Source organism: Netta rufina (assembly GCF_964035555.1).
Source record: "Netta rufina genome assembly, chromosome: 3".
Classification (NCBI taxonomy): Eukaryota; Metazoa; Chordata; class Aves; order Anseriformes; family Anatidae; genus Netta; species Netta rufina.
Window position 1 is genome coordinate 93,497,638 of NC_140125.1, and position 19,495 is coordinate 93,517,132.

Here is a 19,495-nt window from a genome sequence, read left to right on the forward strand (position 1 = left end):
ATTTGTTTCCTAACTAATACTCATTCTTACTATTAAAAATGTTGCTAATTTCTCATATGAATTTACTTAATGATGGCTGGTGCACTTGACTGGCTCTTACTATCTTCAAGATTAAAAAGTCTTTTTTTTATTTGGATAGAATGCATTACTAAGACAAACTTGTCGCACGCACAGAAGTACAAATGGAAATTAAAGACAAGAGTGGAAATAGACTTATTCCAATTTCCTAGCAATGGAAAACAGTGTTCATGTATTCTTCCCCGTACTCCTGTTTATTTCCTAACTAAAGCAAATTCAAATAGGATGATGACAGAAACTTGTTAAAGTCTTCCCAACTTTTTCTTGTTATACTATGTTATGAAAATTATAGTCAGTCCTCTGCCAGATAACCTATTTATTTCAGTAGAAAATTCAAACCTTCAGTTAAACTGTTAACACATCATTTTTAGCACTATATGCTATTCAGGGAATTCCAGAAACAGCTCTGTAGTCTGTTATGAATTTTTATAGGTATTGTGTCTTGAATTATTCAGTCTCTTTTCTTTTTTTTTTTTTTTTTTTTTTTTTTTACCTCTAAAATACTAGAAGATTTTTCATTTCTTCTAGTGTAACTGAGACCTGTAAAACCGTTGAGTTACTTGTACTTGATTTTGATTTCTACTTATGAAGTTCTTTTTTTATTTCTGTATTCATTTTCTTTAACATTGTATTATATCACTTCCTGGTTATTCGTTATATATAAGTATCTAAAGATGAAGCTCAAACACACACAGTTTAGGTTTCAGACAGCTAGATAACCTAAAACACAGTTTGGGGAATAAAATTCATTAAACCATTTTCCTTATTGAAACACAGACATACACTGAATGTAAAAGAACCATGCAGTTTTTGAGAAGTTGTGCTGTATTAGTTTCATCACTATCCTCTGTTGGTACAGTGACACATTTGTCACTGTTTAGCTATAGTAACACCTTAAATGTAGGTCAAAGAATCGTAACACAATTCCTTTTCAGACTTTCTCGATACTCCAGAACTGCTGTGCTGGTGCTCTCACTATGCTCATCTGCTTTCCATGGGGCATGTGGCTGCTGAGTCCATATTGACCTGATTTTTTCCCTAATGCACTGATCTCCAAACTATTTTTGAGCACACCTTTCAGGTATATGTATATTAATTTATTACTAAATTGTATACAAGAGCTACTGAAGTTATAATATTTTCTTTCCTGTACCCCTGTAGATTGTCTTGCACACCCCCTGGGGTGTGTGCACCCCACTTTGGAAACAGCTGCCCCCGTGGAACAGTCCTTTGTGGTCATGGACAGGTGGTTATGTAGTGGCCCCAGAAGAGACTGTAGAGAAAATAAAGTAACTCTTTCTTCTTTCAGCCTGACATGTGAAATAAATGAAGCACAAAATGACTTAGTGCCAGCAGCCATCTTAAAATATGTGCATGTAAAATATGTAAAAGCAACTCGAAAACAGTGTAAAATGCTCTCCTGCAGTGGTAGAGCATGCACATGATAGCTGGCATCAGTCGTATGTCTATGATTAACCTATTATTGTTCAGCTTATGCCCTCTTTGGCTCTGTTGAAATGGAATGTTTCAGATTTGATTCCTCGTGCTGGGCAGGAACTTTTCCATGGTATCTTGTGCTTAAGAAGCCTTTGGTAGTTTCTTTGCTTCATTGTGCAACCTGTGGAGCTTGTATTCCTGCTTCTGACCTACATTGCAGATAATCAGTCTTGGTTTGTGTGAAGATGAAAGCAGGAGGAGGTATGCACACTTTAAAGAAAATCGGAAAGCTGTCTAGTTTTCTTCCGCTTAGGGCCTTCATCCAAGGAGATGACTAATTCCTCTCCTCTCACCTCTTTGCTGACGTACAGTTGCACTCTGCACCCTCCTAGTCCTGAATGGCTTTGTTGGCTATAGCCAGCTACAGTTGAAATAACATTTTTCTCAGTTGTCTTCGCTGTTCAGTAGTGCAGGGAATTCTGCTTGCAGGGTGCTGGACTGCCTGGAAAGCTGTGTGTCTTTGCGGAAGGTCTGCCCTTTGAAGGGAACTATTCCAGCTAAAGGACAGATGCAGTCATCCTTACTTTCAAGACTGACAGAACATCCTGTCCTCCCTCCCCTCCTCTCTTTCAGGTTTCTTGATTAGAATGCCAACTATCATTTTTTATATAGCACTGCAGATGCATGTTATTGGTGTTTGGCTCCTTTTCCTTTTTACAGCCTTTTAAAGACATAATGTTAAAACTTCATGTTGTTGGAAACATTAATGATGGAAGAAAAAGTGTGTTTTTCTTGTTGCAAGCTTTAGATAGAGTTTATAGGGCATAAAAATACAACAGTAAGTGATTCATAAGTGGGGTTGCCAGAAGTGTGCACACTCTTGTTTGTAGGACATAATCCACAACAGCATGTTCAGTAGCAGTACTGAATGAGTAAGCCCTTGATTCCTTGCTCTTCATTTCTGCTCTTTATGTGTTCTCTTACTTGTACCAGTACCAATATCCTGGGGATCCATGGTAAAACAGATCAGGGTAGTGATCCAGATTTTAAAAAAATCCCCTCCTGCTCAAGATTATTTTAATTTGGAGGACTTTCCTAATCTGATTAATTTCATGAGCACATGCAGTCATATTGACACAGCAAAAGAGGAAGCACGTTGGTGGGTGGTGGGAACAATTCTTGTGGAGAAGTAATCGCAAATTTAAATATTTTTGAAAGCTGCCTAACGAAAGACTCAGTAGGTTTATGTGCATGATATGTTAGTATATGGTATTACACTACACTAATGTTTCTGAAGGCACTGCACTTGAAAAATAAGAATTAACGTTTTCTGCACAAAGCTCTCTGTGAAAGATCACAGAATTGTCAAAATGTTGACGTTGTAAGGGGCCTCTTGATATCATCAAGTCCAACCTCCTGTTCAAGTGGAGTTATTGAGAGCAGGTTTCTCACAACCATGTCCAGCTGGGTTTTGAATTTTTCAAAGGACGGAGAATTGACAACCACTCTGAGCAACCTGTTCCAGCACTTGACAACCCTCACAGTAAAAGAGTGTTTCCATGTGTTCAGACAGAATTTCCTGTTTTTTGATTTTGACCATCACATCTTGTCCTGTCAGTGAGCACTACTGAAAAGAGCTTGTCTTCCTCTTCTTCATCCCCTTCCATCAGGAATTTATACACATTGTTAAGATCCTCCTGAGCCTTCTCTTCTCCGGTTTCAGAAGACCCAGCACTCTCAGCCAATCCTCATACAAGAAGAGCTTCAGTCACTTCATCATCTTTTTGGTCCTGTGCTGGATTAGCTATATATAATGCTGTTTTCCTTAAAAGTATAAACTTAGTTAGACAAGTAACTTTCTCCTAACCATATAGGTCTGCTTCTGACTTTTTATTCTTTGCAATGTCTTGGACCTTTCCCTCACACACCCAGGAAATTTTTTCATCCCATTGTTTATTCAATTTCTCCAAGAACCCTAATCTTTCCAGACCCACCTTTTAGGAACATAACTACTTCTTGCTTTCCTTCTGCTTTTCTTCCTGCTTTCTATTTTTTCTATTTGCTTTTTTTTTTTTTTCTATATGAATGCCTTTCAACTCATGCTTGTTTAACCAATGAGTTTCATTTTATTCTTTCTTCTTAAGTACAATGAAAAATGGCAGAGAACAAACTGTGGACACATTTGAGAAACAAACAAAAAATTAATATTCAGAATGAATGTCCTGGTTTTGGCCAGGATGGAGTAGCACATATCATGCTGTGTTTTGGATTTTTGATGAAATATTATTGATAATACACCAATATTTTAGTTGTTGCAGAGCAGTGCTTGCACAGAGCCAAGGAGTTTTCAGCTTCTGGTGCTGCCCTGCCAGCAAGGAGCCTGGGAGAGCACCAGGAGCTGGGAGGGGACCAAAGAGATGTCCCACACCATGTGGCATGTTCGGCAGTGAAAGCTGAGGGGAAAGAAATAGAAGGGTGGACGTTTGGAGTGATGGAGTTACACTTCTCAAGTAACTGTTATGTGCTTGCTTGAAGCCTGCTTTCCTGGAAGTGGCTGAACACCTGCCTGCCGATGGGAAGCAGTGACTGAATTCCTTATTTTGCTTTGCTTGCACATGCAACTTTTATTAAACTTATTTACTTATTTAACTGTCTTTATCTCAACCCATGAGTTTTCTCATTTTTACCTTTCCAATTTTCTCCCATGTGCCACTATGGGGAGATTGAGTGAGCAGCTGTGTGATGCTTAGTGGTCTACTGTGGTTAAACAACAGCAGTGAATAAGAATAACCACATGCTAATCATGCCTATCTGTAATCATCAATTACAAATCCATTGTATATTTCTAGTTAAATAAATTTTAAATTTCTTTACTGATATATTACCTTACTCAGACTGCTTATTCCTTGTTCATGTCCATGATGATGAATTTGAACAGTTTTCAAGGAGCATTGCCTGACTAGGATTCATAAGGCATCAGGAAGCCCCTCAGTCTAACCTCAGTTAAACTATTTTTTCTAGCTTGGATGGTATTTTTTTACAAGTATTTTCCTACAAAGGAAAAAAAATAAACAAAAGTAATCAATACAATAGAAGTTGCTGATGTTAAGCCTTCATATTTAAAGTTTTCACTTGTGATTTCTATTTTTTTTCCACCAGTAGTCTAGTGGAAAAATGTATGTACTGCCCAACAGTACAGTCATCATAATTTCAAAAACGAAACATTAAAGTATCCTCAAAATTAAGAAAAACTGTATTTTCATCTACAATTATAAATCAAAAACACTTCACGGGTATGTTAGTGGACAATAATTCTGCATAGACACATCTGTAAAGATGAGAATGTTTGATACAAGCTTCTGAACTTTATTGCATCTTCTGACAGTGGTCCCTCCTATAATGGCCTTTTCAATTCTAATACACAGATGCTAGAACATCTTCCTCTTCTAGTCTTTTAACTCAGAAGTTTGAAATTAAATACATTTTTGCATGTACCTTGCAAATAATAGAGTTGATTACATTGTTCAAAGGTATTCAAAAGAATGGGTATTTTCAAATGTGCTTTGCTGATTGTGTCGCATTTTATTACTTTATTTTGTAGCAATTAATTGAAAAAAGCTTTTTTGTTATTCATTGCAGACACAGCCCTGTTTTTTCCATCCTTCAATGGAAATTCATATTTGGAACTTCCTTCTCTAACATCTGTAACGGAGATCAGGACTGCATCTGGGCAGGAAACAAGCAATCTGACGACTCTGTACTTGACAGTGAAGACAACTGCTCTAAGTGGCACTATTCTTTACAGTGAGTACCAATGATACTTGACGTTAAGTATCAGTTTTAGCTTCTTCAGGTCCTTAATAACTTTGGTGTAGATCAGCAGCAAAAATAATCATTAAAATGCAGTAGGAGCCTTTTGGTATTCTAATACACGATGTGTTATAAAATTTGAAGTGTAGTTCTTTGTGTTATTCTGGAAAGTTCTTTGATATATGACTCATTGAGCAAAGCACAACTGATAACTGAAAATGCTGCTTTCTGACAGGAAGGAGCACAGTAAGTGTTTGACTCCAGTAATACGTGTTAAAACTCTAAAATACAAATGTTGAAGCAATTTCGACCAATTTATTGCAGCGAAACAAGTTCTCCATACTTGGATTGAGTCTCACTTTTTGTTAAAATTGTGATTTTGATTCCAGTGCTTTTTTTGGATTGCAGAAGTACCATTAGTTCTGCTTATTTACTGTGATTTCACACTTCAGAGGATTGTTTTGTGGTCCCCGGAGAGTATACTTGCAGACTTAGAAGTATACTTGTTAATACTACATAACAATGTTGCTTCTTGCCTGTGTAATTCGTTTCTCAGTATACAGCATGAATTCAGGAAACAGTATACTTTTCACAAGTCAGCAAGAAAAATAGGTTTCCCTTCCAGTTTAATAATTCATTATATATTTTAGCTTGTAACTTCTATCCAAAGGGAAAACCTAGAAAGTGAGATGGTGTCTTCCTGAAAAGTGAGCTCATTTCTTCATGAACACAGGAAGGGATAGAAAAATGTGTTTGCAGTCTTTCTGATAGATTTAATATTTCTCCACAAAGACAAAATCAGTAGAAGTATTCTCTCTTCAGCACAGTTTCTTTGGGTTAGTCTACATGAAGAAATCATGTTGATTTAATATATTTTTTCAAATTATTTTTTGTTATTTGTACGTTCATCTGGAAGTAATACACATGAATTCACCTGCACTATGTAAATATTTACAAGCCATGATTAGAATCTTTGTGGCATTATTTAATTATGCTTTTTGTTATTGTCTGTATAACACTTTCTTTAGATGTAAAGCACTGTAGCCCCAAACCAGACATTTATGTTTACTGACTTTCAAAGTACCTCAAGTTGTTGCATGTTATAGCCAGGTTGTTGCTGTAGTTGCCTAAGATATGTGGCTACAAAACTTGCTAAGAGTCAAAGATAAATGGTGATGTGGCAGTTCTTTATGTTGAAGCATTTTACAGTTTTTAATTATTTCAACTTGAAGAGGAGTAATTCATCCTTTAAGAAGTATTCAAGGAAGGTCACTGGAAGTACTTTGAATGTTTTTGTTATTTAATGATTTTGTTTGGCTCATCACTGCAAAACTTCAAGCCAAAGTTAAAATAAAGTTTGCTATCTACACATAAACCCTAATGAGTAAGCATGTATATTAAAAAAAAAATCCAATCTGGAAGCTTCTCTGCTAATCCTAGGAGGAAGTGAAGTTTGAAAACCCAGATAAGTGTACTGTGCTCCTACAGTCAGAATGTAATTTTCTTCTACCACTGCTTGTTGGAAAATGTTTTGATCCGAAAGCAGCAAATGTATGGATTTGGGGAGGAATTGTGGTTGGAGTAGCTTTGAAACAAAATTTTCAATGATGAATGCTGTTTGCCTAGTTTACAATGCAAATATTTAAAACATAGTAAATTTGCTTATCTTTGCAAGCATCAAATGTTGTGCAAAATTTATAACTGAAAATGAAATTCCAACTCTTTCAGTATCTATGTTTTCCTGTAATTAAAATCTGGTAGATATTTGCTTTTCTGTTGCATTTCATGTGGAAATTACGCAAAGATGAACAGTATATCCTCTTATTTTTTCTTTTCATCCAGCTGCACAAAGCAGAGCTACAACCAAAGCTTTGGTGATTAGTTGGTTTTCCACACTTTTTTTTACAGCAATCATTTAAAACAGAAGTGGTGTGAAAATTCTGAGCATATTAAACTTGTTATTTTTTTGAGATTTCTCTGCTTTTTTTTTTTTTTTTTTCTTAAGGTTTCTCCAATTGTCAGGTGAGAACTAGCATGCCCTTGGAATTAGTGAGCTTCCTTAGAAGAGTGAGAAGAGTGCTGAGACTCAAAGGTGTTAATTTCAGCTTTCACTCTATGATATGGTCTGTGGAATTTCTCTTTTGTTGTTTGCAACATTTCAAATCATTTTGAGAAACCTAGAAATTGTCACATTTTGCACATCTAGTTCTGACCAGCTGGTATGATAAGGCACAGAAGTATCTGCAGACACTTCATATACTTCAAGTGCAGATGAATACTTTGAATAGACATTGTTTGGACAGTTAAATATCTTTCTTAGCAATTTGGCATGAAACCTCAGGATTATGTACTGAGAGTTTGGGTGCAGCTGAAATGATGCTAGGGAAGGAAGAGAAGGTTTGGAGACTTTCTTTGTATTTTGAGGCCACCATGGGCATAATTGATAGCTGTATTACACTCCTTAATTTTGTTCTCTGTAAGCCAGTATATCTCCTTCTACCATTGTTTTTATCCAAAAAAATACACTGATTTAACAAAAGCAAAGTTTCATTATGCCTAATTCAGCTATAAAGGTACAAATACTCGATAAATGTAGGACCATTTAGTGTTTTTTTTGTAGTTAATAAATGAAAAATTGAACAAAGGAAAATGCTGAATTAAGTGAACGGAGTGATAATTTAACACATTCAAAATCAAACCAAATATATTTAAGATGATGATGCTCCAAAGTAAATTTTGTAGTCTATCTCAGATTATGTGCTTATAGCTGAAACATTTTCAGCTTTTGAATATCAGAGAAAGTATTAATGTTCCTAAATTTCATTAAAGCAGACAAAAGTTACTTTCATGTGTACAAACACTAAACAAATTCTTTCATTACCACAAGAGGAAATAATGTGCTGTTTTTTTTCTCCCTCTAAATTGGAAGTTTGAAAGCTAGTAGCATATCATGAAACTTAGAGCCAATTGGACAACACAGAAAATCTCAGAAGGAATGCTGACAAAGAAAAAAAAAAAAAAAGGTATTTTTAAAGTACTAACCAAAGAGACTCTCTAGCTTTTCAGTTTTCTAACTCTGCAGAAGTAGCAGGTGTACCTTTAGGCCAAAAATCTTTTATTTTAAAGAAAAGACAAGTAGTATCAGGAAGAAGAATAAAACTTTGAGATTTTTGTTGCAGCAAGGTGTGTATCATAAATCTAAGCTCATAAAACTGTTTAACCAGTTTAATATTATCAAACTGAAAACATTAATTGTGTTTTTAGAGGAAAAAGTAACACATACTGTGCACCTCATAATTTATATCTCTTTGTTAATATAATGCAAGACTCCAAGGAAAATCTGAGGAAGTGTCAGTGATGGAGTTTTACTCTTACCACAGTTCCTTCTTATCACAAAAGTCCTCCCACAGATTTCAATGGAAATTGCTGTTTCACCAAGAAATAGCTTGGTGAACCACAGAACTGTAGGTTTTCTAGGATAAAAAAGCTTTGAATCTGTGTCAGATGGTCTTGCATGGAACACTCCCACCATAGTTATTCTAGATATTTTTCCTTCTGTATACCAGCCTTAGTTTTGCCCTTCTTATATGGTTCCAGACCATGTCAACTACATTCAGCCCATGCACATTTTTGCCCAGCATTTATTCAATTTACCGTTCTTATGCTTCAGTAAGTATATTGAATATACATTCAATATTATATTGAATATATGTATTATATATTTCATTGAACATATATTCAATCTTATATTCAATAAATGCTTACTGTTCAATACTTCAACTTTTCCAGTAACATATGTCACTGTAAAACATTTGTTTGTGACTGCATGGAAATACGATGTCATATCTATGGTGGATGGAATGGCCTTAGAGGTTTTCATCAGCTTATAAAAATGTCATCCTTTTGTCATAGAATCATAGAATAGCCTTGGTTGGAAGGGACCTCAAAGAGCATCTAGTTCCAAGCCTCCTGCCATTGGCAGGGATGCCACCCACTAGATCATGTTGCTCAGGGCTTCATGTAACCTGGTCTTGAACACCTCCAGGGATGGGTCGTCTGCAGCCTCTCTGGGCAACCTGTTCCTGTGCCTCACCACCCTCCAGGAGAAGAATTTCCTCATAAACACTAATCAAAATCTCCCTTCTTTTAGTTCATTCCCCCTTGTCCTGTCATTATCTGACTGAGCAAAGAGTCACTCTCTATCTGTTTTATAAGCTCCCTTTAAACAAGGGGCTGAGAAGCCACAATGAGGTCCCCCTTTTCTTCTCCAGGCTGGACAGACCCAGCTCTCTTAACCTTTCTTCACAGGAGAGGTGCTCCAGTCCTCTAATCATCTTTGTAGCCCTCTTCAGGACCCATTCTAACAGACCCACATCCTTCCTGTGCTGGGGGCCCCAGACCAGACTAGATGCAGTGCTTCAAGTAGAGGAGCACAATCACCTCCCTCGCCCTGCTGGCCACTCCTCTTTTAATGCAGCCTTTTTAATGCACAGTTGGCCTTCTGGGCTGCAAGCACGCACTGCTGGATCATGTCAAGCTCTTCATCCACCAGAATCCTCAGTGTCCTTCTCTGCACAGGGTCCAGGTGAAACACCTTGCACTTAGACTTGTTGAACCTCATTAGGTTTATGTCGGCCCAATTCTCATTTTTTTCCAGGTCCCTTTGGATGGCCTCCCTTCCTTCTGTCATATCAACTGCACCACTCAGCTTAGTGTCATCTGCAACCTTGCATTCCAGTTTTACCTTCCAGATCCTTGCAATAAAAAATAAACTAAAAATGGCTATAATTTCAGACAGTTGAAACATTTTATCTGATTTTGGTTATCTGACTTGAATTATTAGTCTTAAGATAGAAGATATTTTCTAGATAGTGTACTCATCATGGGTCTAACCTCATAGCTGTTCAGCTATCAGTTCATACTTCCCTTGTTAAATTGTTAATAGAGTATTTATTAGGTGTTTACAAAGATTCTTTTATAACAGTATTTGGCCACTTAACATTCTTTAGAACTGGAAAGATAAAGTAGTATGAGTGGAGGACCATGCATTTCCTTGCTTTCCACTTACACACATCTGAGACCTCCATGCCCTGTGTCGCAGCTGCCTTCTTGTCCCTTCACACACCCAGAGGAAAGGAGGGAGGGTCAGGATGCAATGACTTCATTCTCACTGACAGAGTTGGGATAGCTCCAGGAACTTGGGCATATTCTTACATGATTTCTGACAGTTTTCTTACTTGCTTTTTTCTATTGGCTTGCAGTAACTTTCATTCCAGTTCCCCTTGTTATTCCTAAAACAGAGCTTTACCTGTCCTGCAAGATTCTACTCTTTCAGTGGCCATAAAGCTTTCTTCTAAGATTCGGTTTTGCTAAGATTAAAAAAAATCTGGATCTCCTTCTGGCTGTTGAACCAAACACATAAAGCAGGAGAAGCCTACATATTCTGTAGAACTCTGGCACTGTATTTAATGTTAATTATATCTTTGCCTTACATTTAAACTGTCTTCCTCCTCTTTTCTAAGGTATCTTTCCCCTTGTCACCAGTGTCTTTCCTTTGGTTTTGCTTTTCCTTTTTTTGTTCTATGTTTCTCTGGTAATCTGTGTCCTTATCAGTATCCTTATTGAGTTTTGCTTGAATGTAAAACACGATATTATATTCATGTGTAAAATAAATATCTCTCAATTTTTTATTTTTTATTTTTGTGTGTGTGTGTATTAACGCTCTATGTATTTGTATAGGAAAAATTGATCCTGTATAGGTTATCCAGAGCTTTGTAATCTATTATTTCTTTGTGCAGGCACCAAGATCTTCTGTAGTTCTGTCAGATAAACATAATACCTTTCATGAGTTCATATGCTCCCTCTGTTCTTCCTTCATCCCTGTTCTTTGCTCCTTGCTCCATCTTTCTTCTTCCTTTCTGACAGCTTCAAAAGAGAAGCTGCTGTTGTCAGCTGTGCTCCTTCAGAAGCAGTACAACTCCTGCTTCTGCTGCTGCTTTTTGAAGCTGTGCTCCCATCAAATAGCTGAGAAATGAACTACCAGCAGAAAGTCCTCTTGAGGCTAGTGCACTCACTGGATACAAGAAAAAAAAATATAAAAGGGGTTAACATTTCTGACATTTCCATATTGTTAATATACTGATGTTAGCAGTAGCTCCATAATTATGACATTTCACACATTCATTAGGCAAAAATCCTCTTTGACAAAAGCATTTATAAAAACAGGAAGAAAATCACAGTAATCTACTTGTTTCAGGTTTATTGTACTAGAAAATAATTATACCTTTTTTTTTTTTTTACTTAGTCCACTTTTAGATCATTCATTTTACAGACACACCTGATTTTACTAGGTGGTGATAAGTTTAAGTTCAGACCTATTTCTCCATCAGGTAATTAGTAAAAAATTGAATTTAAAAAAAATAAAACCTTTTTAATAATGATGATTTCCTTAATTATTATTTTTTTAATAATAAAGCATGTATTTAATGACATACAGAGGACCTAAAAATATTGCAGGTCTCTTTGCAGTTACCTTATCTTTCCATTATTGGCAGGGTGGGTGGAGATTTCTCTTTAAATGTGTCAGGACAGCAAGTTTAATAATATATAGAATTGTTACATTTGTGCCAATAAAGATTAACCATCATTTGAGAAATATTTCTTTGTTGGATACACTGTGCATTCTTGCAACTTCTTACTATATTCTTCATTGATTTTGTTTGCGAGATTTAATTTCATCAACAAGTCAAAGCAAATTGTGATATTTAACCATAACGGGAAATAAATGGCAAATGGTCATAAAATAAGCCTGATACAGTTATAAAGTTTTATTTCATCATTTTCACTTCTAACAGAGTCAGCATAATGCTTTTCTCAATCCCTTCAAAGGCACATTGTTTGTTTTCTAGTATATATGGTATTCTGACAGTTGGATTTGAGATATCACAGCCCATGGTTATAGCATTCCTTAAGGACACCAACTCCCTTTTCATAAGTTGTGCTCATAAATTATGTTCCTGTGCTCTCAAAAGCTGATTTCTCCAGCTCTACCCATATTCTACTTATCCTCCTAGAAGTAAAGATGGGCCTTGCAGGCAGCTAAGTCATGGTCTAATTATCTGTTACTTCAGCCTGGCATTCTCAAGCAGAGTATTTCGTGGCATCCCTCCTCTGTGTCAAAATATACTTTCACCTAATAAAGCGTCCTCCCATAGTTTATTGGAATTTTAAATTTCTTCTCTAGATAGGCAACCATTTGAGACCAGTGGCCACTCACTTGCCACTGTAGTGACGTATGAAAACAGCCTTGCAGTTTGCAGTTTCCTGTGAACGAATGTTTGCTGAGATCTGGTTTCTTTGACCCAATCCTCTCATGTAATTTTTACTAACATCAGGATGAGTAAATCCTACTGTGCAAAAGATTTTTTTTATTTAGTTGGTTCCTGATTTCCTGAATCCTCAATTGGTTTCCTGAAAATGGGTCCTGGAACCTTTTTTTCTTCCTGAAGTCTCAGGCTTTTCCTATGAAGGCTTCCGACCTTGTATGCTGCAAGAATGCAAGAATATATATGTTCTTTTACAGTGCCAGAACAAAATTCTTCAGAGGGACACTCTGCCTCCTCATGGTCACTGTAGAAAGATTTAAACGACTGTTTTTTTTCCAAGGTTCTTATACTACCTAGCAGACCATGTGAAGAATGTTATTAGTTACCTATAAGCATGGCCCATCAGTGCTCCCTAGACTAAAGTGTAAGCAGTAACACTCACTGGGGTTTCAAGGAGTGATGCTACCTCTGGGGGAGCTGTCCCAGATTTTTTACTTTACTAGTAATAACAAGAACCTTCTTCCAAGTTTTCAGTAGTGGGTAATGTGAACAGTCAGGTGGTGTCACTGAGAGAAGAAAGCATATTTATCTGTAACTTTTTTTTTTTTTTTCTTTTAAGCCCTATTGTCAATATATACATTCACAACCCTCTCCTAATTCTACATAATTTACAGATTATTGTTGAGAATGGGGAATGCCTGGAACAGCGTGTGTGTGAAGGGAGGAAAAGATAAGGAAACAAATGATGCAAGATATGTATGTATCAGTAAAGCCAAAGTCAAAAATCAGTGACCTTTTTAACAGTGATAGTGCAAAACATTTTGAAAGATAACAGTGTAGAAGGAAATCATAAAAGCCAAAGGCATAAAACCCAGTTGAACTCTTCCTGAGTTAATTATATATTTAGAATACAAAAATGCCTAAGCCTAATGGCTAATTTTAGTAGGTTATCAGGGTTTTTAACAGACTGAAGAAACCGTGTGCTGGCTAGAAAGCTGCTCTAGAGGATAGGGTTTTTGTTGTGAACTGTTTCTGCTTTAAACTAAACAAATGCAAATAGTCAGGCAGTTGCAAACATTTGCTGCTTCCCTTTGTCTGCTAAAAAATGTTACCTTTTTATTTCTGTTATGTCCTCCAAATTAAAGTTATAATTTTCTCTTTACAAATTAGTAGGTTTTCCAGCAAGAAGCTGTCCCAAGCACACCCATGTAATTTATAACTTTCTAAATAAAGTGTTAAGGGATGTTATAAGCCGTGGCCATGTCCAGCAGCTCCAGGCCTGGGAGCTCCTCCTGCCCAGCCTCTGGAACCCACCTCTGGGTCTCCATCCCAAGCCAATAGACATGGCTGTTGCTTTCCTGTTTGCAGGTTAAACCAGTAGCAAAGTTAAGCATATATCCCAGAGACGTGCCCACACACAGACACACACAGAGCATAACACAGCTGGCCACACAGGCTGCACCCACAGGCCTGGGGGTGCCTACACTCCTGATCTGACTCTTGTAGCCAGCACCAAATCCAGTCATACTGGCTTCCCAGTAGCTGGCACTTAGTCCTTCAAGCACTCACACACGTGGGGTAGAGAGTGAGCTTGCACATAAGGATAGTTAAGAAAGGATTTAATGAAAAGATAGGAGGACAGTCTGTGGTGATCAAGTGTAGGGCTCAGTCAGATAAGCGTGCTGTCTGGTCCCAGTTTACACGTGACCCTCCCCCTTCATACCCTTTTCTATCTGCCTCCCTTGTTCCTCCCCAGTTCCCTACCAGCAGTTGCCTAGTTTCTTTCACCCCCCCTTTTCCCAGTAGTCAACCCCCGGTTTGCATATTATCAGTTGTGAAGTTCAGAGATTTTGAGAGAATCAAGTCCTTGATTTTGAGTCTTTGTAAGAAAAAAAAATATATACATATATTTTTATATATATAAATATATATATATTTATATATTATTTTTTTTCATCCAGGTTTGCAGAATGTAACAGTTTGAGAAAAGGCATAGTGCTCAGACTTCTTTTTAATTACTATAAATGAACTAAGAGCAAAATATGACCCTGATCTTTTAAAAAATAACTAAATGGGAATTAATCATGTTCTTCAAGTTGTAGCTTAGTCATAACATATTATCTCTGCTCTGAAAGTGATGTGTTTGAGTTATGTCAAAACAACCTAATGATTCTGGAAGAAAATCGTAATCTTATGCTCAAATATTGCTGAACAAATAAACAATAAATTCAACTCTATGACCTAGCTATTAAGTCATTTTTACTTCAGTTAAATATAGTAAAATACAGTGGGAAAAAAACAACAAAACATTTACACTTAACAGTTTCTCTTAAAGGGGAATAAAAATCCTAAACAGGAACCGTGTCATACTTAGTATGAGAAGTAAATACAGTTAAATTCAAAGGACAAAATCTTAAAAAAAATACACAATATATATAAAAACGTACATAAAACATTAAAAAGGCATTTGTAGGTGTCATTTTTTTTATTTTTTTTTATTTTTTTTTTTTTTTAGTAGATCAAGCATATGCTATCTATCATCTAAAAAGGTATTTTCCAGTGATGTTTTAAAGATACTGTTTACTGGAAGAGAACAAAAAATGATTTTTTTTTTTTTTTTTGTAAATATATTTTTATTCTTAGTTCTACTCTGCAAGTAGTATGGTATATCTGACATTTTGTAGATCATTATTTATCTCATCAAGTTTGAAATGTGTCAATAGTTGGCAAAGTTGAATTATCCATAGAGGTTATAGGAAAGAAGAGAAGTTCTTTTGCAACTTTTAATTTCTCTATTATGATTGAAAATCTGAATGAAATTGTAAATCATAATATTCTAATATTTTTGTGATTTGATTTTACCATTGTCCTTGTCACTGTAATGATACTGCTGGATAAACAGAAAAGCTCACCTTCCATTAAAGATCCCTGTAAGGCTTATGTAATTATAGTGATATGTAAGTAAATTTTGTCTTGATATTATTTTCTTTGACTTGTTATGACCTGTTGACACAAAGTTTAATCATATTCTCATAGTCACTCAAGCAGAGTCCTGTAAATGAATTGATCTCCTTCTAGGACAAGACAATCTGTTTAGTAGATGAGAGAAAGGCTGTGGATTTTGTTTACTTGAATTTTAGTAAAGTGTTTCACGCTGGAGAAAGTGGCTGCTTATGGCTTCAACGGGTGTACAGTTCAGTGAGGGAAGAACAGGCTGAATGGCTGGGCACAAGGAGTCACGGTGAATGGAGTTCAGTCCTGTTGGCAGCCCGTCACCAGTGGTGTTCCCCAGGGCTTGGTACTGGGGCCACTTTTGTTTAACAGTTTTGTCAGTGATCTGTATGAAGGGATCAAGTGCACCCTCAGTAAGTGTGCAGACAATACCAAGTTAGGCAGGGCTCTCAATCTGCATGAGGACAGGAAGACTTTGCAGGGGGATCTGGAGAGGCTGGATCGATGGGCCAAGTCCAATCACAGGACACTCAACAAGGCTAAGTGCTGGATCCTGCACTTGGGCCGTAACAACCCCATGCAGCATTACAGGCTTGAGGAAGAGTGGCTGGGAAGTTGCCCACCAGGCAAGGACGTGGGGGTGATGGTTGGCAGCTGGCTGAACATGAGCTATCAGCATGCCGATGTGGGCAAGAAGGCCAGTGGCATCCTAGCCTGTGTCAGAAACAGTGTGGCCGGCAAGACTGGGGAAGTGATTGTCCCCTTGTACACAGCACTGGTGAGACCATGCCTCAAGTACCGTGTTCAGTTTTGGGCTCCTCACTAGAAGAAGAACATTGATGTGTTCAAGTGTGTGCAGAGAAGAGCAATGAAGCTGGTGAAGGAAATGAAGCTGGTGAAATTATTAGTAATGGCTGAGGGAACTGGGGTTGTTGAATTGGGGTTGTTTAGTCTAGAAAAGAGGTGGTTGAGGGGGGACCTTACTGCTGACTACAACTACCTGAAAGAAGCTTGCACTGAAGAGGGTGTCAGTCTATTTTCTCAGGTGACAAATGATAGGATGCAAGGAAATGGTCTTAAGTTGCAGCAGGGGAAGTTTAGATGGGACGTTAGGAAGAATTTCATTATGGAGAGGGTGATTAAGCATTGGAACAGGCTGCCCAGGGAAGTGATGGATTCCCCATTCCTTAAGGTATTCAAGAGACTCGTGGACATGCTACTAAAGGTTGATTGTTGGTCTTGGTGATCTTGATGGCCTTTTCCAACCTAGATAATTCTTTGATTCTTTAATTCTATGAATGGAAGACATAGGCATTAAGACTGGTGGTGACTTCTTAGTAGTGTCAGATCTTTCCAAAAGGTCCTATGCTTTCAGAATCATGACTGTCTCTATTTTTGTTTTCAAAGCTAGTGAAAAGCATTTTGGAGAGCAATTTCTTCACTTGTATCTTGTGGAAGGGAAACCAGCAGTTCGATTCAGCTGTGGAAACTCTCAGAACATTCTGACTGTGTCTGTCAATCAATCCATTAGCAAGGGTATACTCATCCCTATCACAATAAGGTAAGAACTTAATACTGTGTTACACTAAAGAGATTTAGTCATATATATCGAGCAAAAAAAGAGTAGTTTTGTTGTGTTTTTTTGTTGTTGTTGTTGTTTTGGTTTTTGACAGTAAAAAAAATCATACTGGAACGCAAAATTGTACGCATGTTTGGAAATCTTTTTCATAAGGTAGTGTTCTTGATTTAATATATCTTTTTCACATACATTAGTTCAGTTTTTTTAAGAAAAATAAAATGTTGGATGTTAAAAATAGGTAGCTCATAATTTATGAGCTAACGTGGGTAAGTCCTAACCCATTAATTTGATATCATTCTATGATAAGGTAACCCACATAGGAGTGTCTGGCAGCCAGTCAATAGTGGTATTACCCAAAGCTCAATCTTGGGGCCAATTCTGTTAAATATTTTTTGTCAATGATCTGGGTGCAAGGGTTGAATCCATGCTTAGTAAATTTGCTGACGATACTAAGCTGAGAGATGCTGTGGACTCTTACGAGGAACAAGAGGATTTTCAGAGGGATCTAGATAGATTAGGAGAGTGGGCCATCACTAGTGGCATGAAATTTTACTAAATCAAATGCCAGACTCTGCATTTGGATGGAATAATGCCAGACACAAGTACAGTCTGGGAGATGAGTGGCTGCAGAGCAGCTCAGCAGAAAGGGATTTGTGAGTACTGGTCAACAGCAGACTCAACACGAGCCAGCGGTGTGCACTGACAGCCAAAAGAGCAAACTGCATTTTAGGTGGGGTGCATTAAGCACAGCATAGCCAGCCCATCAAATTAGGTGATTCTCCCACCGTATTTTGTATTGGTGTGTTCTCACCTTGTGTGCAGTTCTGGGCTTCACCATTTTAAAAGGACTTTCAGATACTGGAATGTGTCCAGATGAAGGCAACAAAGCTAAAGGGCTGGAAGGCACATCCTCTCAGAACAGATGAGGACATTGGGCTTGTTAAACCTGGAAAAAAGCAAATTGAGGAGTGACCTCATTGCCCTCTATAAATTCATGAGTGGAAGTGGAAAGAAAGGTGCTCATCTTTTGTCACAGCTATCTAGTGACAGAATGCATGAGAATGGCTCAAAACTGCAACAGGGGCAGTTCAGACTAGACATTAGGAAAGTCTTATTTTCTGAGTGGGTAGTGTGATACTGGAACAGGCTTCCTAGAGAAGTGGTTGAGGATCTATAGCTATCTGTATTTAAGAGGCATTTGGATGATGATTTTAATGTTTTAACTTTGGGTCAGCCCTGATGTAGTCTGACAGTTAGACTCAGTGATCTTTTCAGATCCCTTCCAACTGAAACCTAATTCTATTCTATTCTATTCTATTCTATTCTATTCTATTCTATTCTATTCTATTCTATTCTATTCTATTCTATTCTATTCTATTCTATTTTTTAATAAATTTAACTTATCATATTTCTAGTGCTAAATATAGAACTAAATCACTGCTTAATTTTAAGATGAGAAATTAAAATTAGGCATGGTAACATATCACAGCACAGAATTGTTATCTACAATGTCATATCTACAAAAGCAATTGCACTGTTAGCAGTTCGCAATGGTGGCTGATGAGTATTTTTCATCTAGCACACACTAGTTCACAGAAAGGTTAATTTATAATTTTGGAAAATGTATTGTTATGTCCTGGTAATGGATTAACTCTTTTCCACTCAAGGGATTTTAAATGTGCAAGTTAGGACAGAGGTAAGAATGAAATAATATAAATTTTGTGTTATGTTTATATTAGTGACATCAAAATAATGGTAATGTGTGTAATGTTCACTTCAAAAATATTTGAGAATTCTGATGTCCATTAAAATTTTAAGTTACCATCACTCTGATATTATTTTACTTTGTCATATAGTTAAATTGCTGCACCTGAACTGTAAACATTTGTGATATGAGGGAACTCATAACGCAAATTAGTTAAATTGAAGGTAGTTCTGCCTAGGAACATTTTTGCTGTTAGAGTATCGTATGTGAAGGAGACTGCAAGAATTTCCTTGAAATGTATATAGTGATGTTCTCAAAATTACCTTCTTACTACCAATACAGGGAAGTAAAAGCATCATCTGAAGATTTTTATGTTTGTCTTTGGTGATATTTCTGTTTTATGTAAATATTTCAAAATTCTGAAATGTTGCTCATACTAGAAGTTTTGATGACCTCATTATATAAGAGTAGATTGCTAGGAGTATATTGATATTGGTTTATTTGTATGCTAAGTGATTGTTTGGAATTTTTTGTTAGTTTTTATGCTCACACATTAAGCCTTACCATATTCGCTTATAACAAAAACTTGTTTGAATATAAATAGGAAAC

The 19,495-nt window shown here is 36.8% G+C and overlaps 1 protein-coding gene across 1 annotated transcript in view; it reads left to right on the top strand.

The window, feature by feature from the left end:
• The window catches only part of EYS (eyes shut homolog), a gene marked incomplete at both ends in the record, with an annotated part of 718,966 nt that overhangs the window by 553,278 nt on the left and 146,193 nt on the right, over positions 1-19,495 (top strand). The window contains 2 exons of the mRNA XM_084285295.1: positions 5,155-5,323; positions 17,014-17,163. Of these exons, the coding sequence (XP_084141421.1) occupies positions 5,155-5,323; positions 17,014-17,163 (319 nt within the window). The remainder of the gene's footprint in view (positions 1-5,154; positions 5,324-17,013; positions 17,164-19,495) is intronic.